The sequence below is a fragment of the Nanorana parkeri genome, unplaced genomic scaffold (genome assembly GCF_000935625.1).
Source record: "Nanorana parkeri isolate BGI_ZX_2015 unplaced genomic scaffold, ASM93562v1 scaffold533, whole genome shotgun sequence".
Classification (NCBI taxonomy): Eukaryota; Metazoa; Chordata; class Amphibia; order Anura; family Dicroglossidae; genus Nanorana; species Nanorana parkeri.
Window position 1 is genome coordinate 76,723 of NW_017306801.1, and position 3,045 is coordinate 79,767.

Below are 3,045 nucleotides of genomic sequence, written 5' to 3' on the forward strand. Positions count from 1 at the left end.
TAACAGGTTCCCCGGGTTTATGTATTTATAGCACTAGGGAGGGAATCCCGGCTGCATTGATTTAGTTAATTCATCAGAAGACAATAAAAATCCTATTATGCAGCAAATTTGCAATTGAGAAAACCAGTTGGACAAAGCATGAAGGTACGCAAGTGTTGGAAGTCATTTGCTCTGAGAAGATTGAGCAAGTTGCAGAAACTAAACGGGTCAATCAATCAATGATGCAATTTTATTGCAGAAGATCCCCGTATGTCATCACAAAACGTTGAGTCAGAAATTACATTTAAAACGTATGGATCGCCCTCCCAAGCCGCAAAGTGAAATGAAAATAATTGTGCAGTTGACCTGTGATTAAGGACAAGTAAGCACAGCTCAACAATGGTGCCACCCTCGTCCCTTCTATTGCTTAGACATTAAGGGGCTAATACATAGAGGTCTATTCACAAAAGGGTGAAGAGTTTGGAGCAGGCAGGAGAAGTGAACAATCTAGGACAACATAGCTGGACTGGAAAGTGAGCTGAATTGGAGAATTTTTCCCAATCAGCTATGTTGTCCTAGATTGTTCCCTTCTCCGGCCTTCTCCAAACTCTTCACCCTTCTGTGAATAACCCTGAAAGACTTCACCCAGCATATAACTGGACAATTGCCATACGCACCTCATTACAGCCACTAGGTGGCGCAGAGGAGCACAGGAATTTGCAATGCTTCTCTAGCTCCATCTAGTGGTGTTTTGCGAACAGCATTTGCCCAGCTATATGCCGGGTGAAGCCACTACATCCCAGACCCTAATGCCTGGTTCACACCTGTACGTTTTGTAGCGCGTTCAACGCTCTACGAACGCTCTACAAAACGCTCAAACATTCAAATCCAATTGTTTTCTATGGGTATGGTTCACACCACCGTCTGAACGCGCTACAAAACGGCCTACGCCTAGGGTTGCTACCTGTCCAGGATTCACCTGGACAGTCCGGGTTTTGAATGCTGTGTTCGGGTTTCATGGCAGCAGAAACCCAGACACAAGATGTCAGGCAGACAGGGGCAACCAAAATGAAGATAGGGGCTACTGGCCCCCCACTAAAAATAGTCTTGACTGTGATATTTACATATGAATGGACGGCACTATTTCCATATGAATAGGTCGCAACTCATCCCCCCCAAAAAATGTCTGTGTGTCACTTGAGTGTTAGAAGAAAAGGTGGCAACCCTACCCACGCCTGAAAAGGTACATGAGCTTCTTTGCAGCATTTTTGTTGCGCGTTTCCATTGGGATACAGCCAAGTAGCCCTCGGACACGCGCGTTTGTCACGCGTTTTATTACCGCGAATCCCCGACAAACACGCATATTCGATACGCCTAGGTGTGAACAGAGCCTAAGACTCAATAAGCGCTGAAAGTCAGATATGAAAATGTTTGAAAATGTATAATAAACCTTCTTCAGTTTTCTTCCAGGTCAGCTCTCAGGCAGACCCCACAACTATATTAAAGGAGAACTATAAGGTGAGTGCTTTTCGCTCACCTCATAGTTCAAGCCGACGTGTGTCAATCAAACTGTCACAGGTCGGCTCAGTAGATCGGGAAGTGAATGAACACATACCATCTCTCGATCATGTCCCTGCAGAGAGCGGTGACTGTCACTCACGGCACCTACAGGTATTCCCCCCCTCCCTTCTCCGATCCTCCTGCGCTGACTGGCGGAACGGACGGGGGAGGGGGCGGGTACAGCTGGCTCTGCCTCTAGATAGGCAGAGCAAAAAAACTATATATATAACAGGTTGGCATGGATCAAAATCGAGCAAGTCACTGGAGCCTATTATTTCGAAATGATGAGTGAAATTACTTCTTTGATAAATGATCATTAAGAAGTCTATGGGGCTCATCTCCTGGCTGGATGACGAAGGTAGATGATCCCTGTAAAAGTCCTATAGATGGGGCTGTAATGTGCATGCACGGCCAGGAGGAAGAGGACTTGTGGCAGGGGATTGTAAATAAACATCGGAAGCTGACACCATTGGATCTCAGTAAGTACATATCTGTGGAGGGGAAGGCTGCAGAGCAAAGGGGTAAAAAGGATAAGTGCACTAAGTAACAGCTGTCATTTTAGAGACAGCTCCGAGTCTGCTGGGGCTGCTGACATTACATTCAAGATGGTGGCACCCAGCAGAAGTGACGTCGCAAGGGCGGTGCGGGGAGTGCGGCCCGCATGTGGGTGACACCATTTGAGGGGTGACACCAAAACGACTGACAGTCAATATGTATGATAACAAAAACATTTCACTGGTAACCTCTTCACACCTCAGTGTTCTATGAGCACACCCAAACATGTGGAAAAAATGTGCACTTTATTGTTCACAGAACGCGTCAACGACATGCAAGGCACTTGCAGTGCCATTACTAGTTAATGGCACGCCAAAGGCGACCAGACAAATACGCGTTTGCGTGCGAAAGAAAACACGCAGGGAAAAAAAGTGGGACGTTTGTAGCAGAATTTGCTACATGAGCTACTTTCCTGCGTTTGACGCACATGCAGGAACCCATTGAAGTCAATTGTCTGGTATGGTGAGCTGTAAGTGTGCCGGTGGTGAAAGGGTTAAAGGCTGCAGGAGTTACATTGTCTGGTATGGTGAGCTGGAAGCGTGCCGGTGGTGAAGGGGTTAAAGGCCGCAGGAGTTACGTTGTCTGGTATGGTGAGCTGGAAGCGTGCTGGTGATGAAGGGGTTAAAGGCTGCAGGAATTAGGTTGTCTGGTATGGTGAGCTGGAAGCGTGCCGGTGAGGAAGGGGTTAAAGGCTGCTGGAGTTACATTGTATCCTCTCCAGGTGATCACATGTAACATTCTCAGCTGTCCGTCAGCACTGGAGGGGGTGTGTCCAGCCACTTTGTTTACCGTTACCATGGAGACCAGAGCCTTGATGCTGCCTGGAGACACAGCAAGCTAACCGGCAGAGGAGAAGCTACGAGAGAGGCGACCCTATACCATGGCCTCGCACCCCGTCCATGGACTGCCGTTCCTTCCCGGGAACACCTACCGCGACCCGAGCGTAAGTGC

The 3,045-nt window shown here is 47.9% G+C and overlaps 1 protein-coding gene across 1 annotated transcript in view; it reads left to right on the top strand.

Moving 5' to 3' along the window:
• Window positions 1–2,944: 2,944 nt before the first annotated feature.
• The window catches only part of EFHC1 (EF-hand domain containing 1), an 11,909-nt gene continuing 11,808 nt past the window's right edge, over window positions 2,945–3,045 (top strand). Inside the window, exon 1 of the mRNA XM_018561600.1 lies at window positions 2,945–3,037. Coding sequence (XP_018417102.1) covers window positions 2,975–3,037 — 63 coding nt within the window. The 5' untranslated portion in view covers window positions 2,945–2,974. The remainder of the gene's footprint in view (window positions 3,038–3,045) is intronic.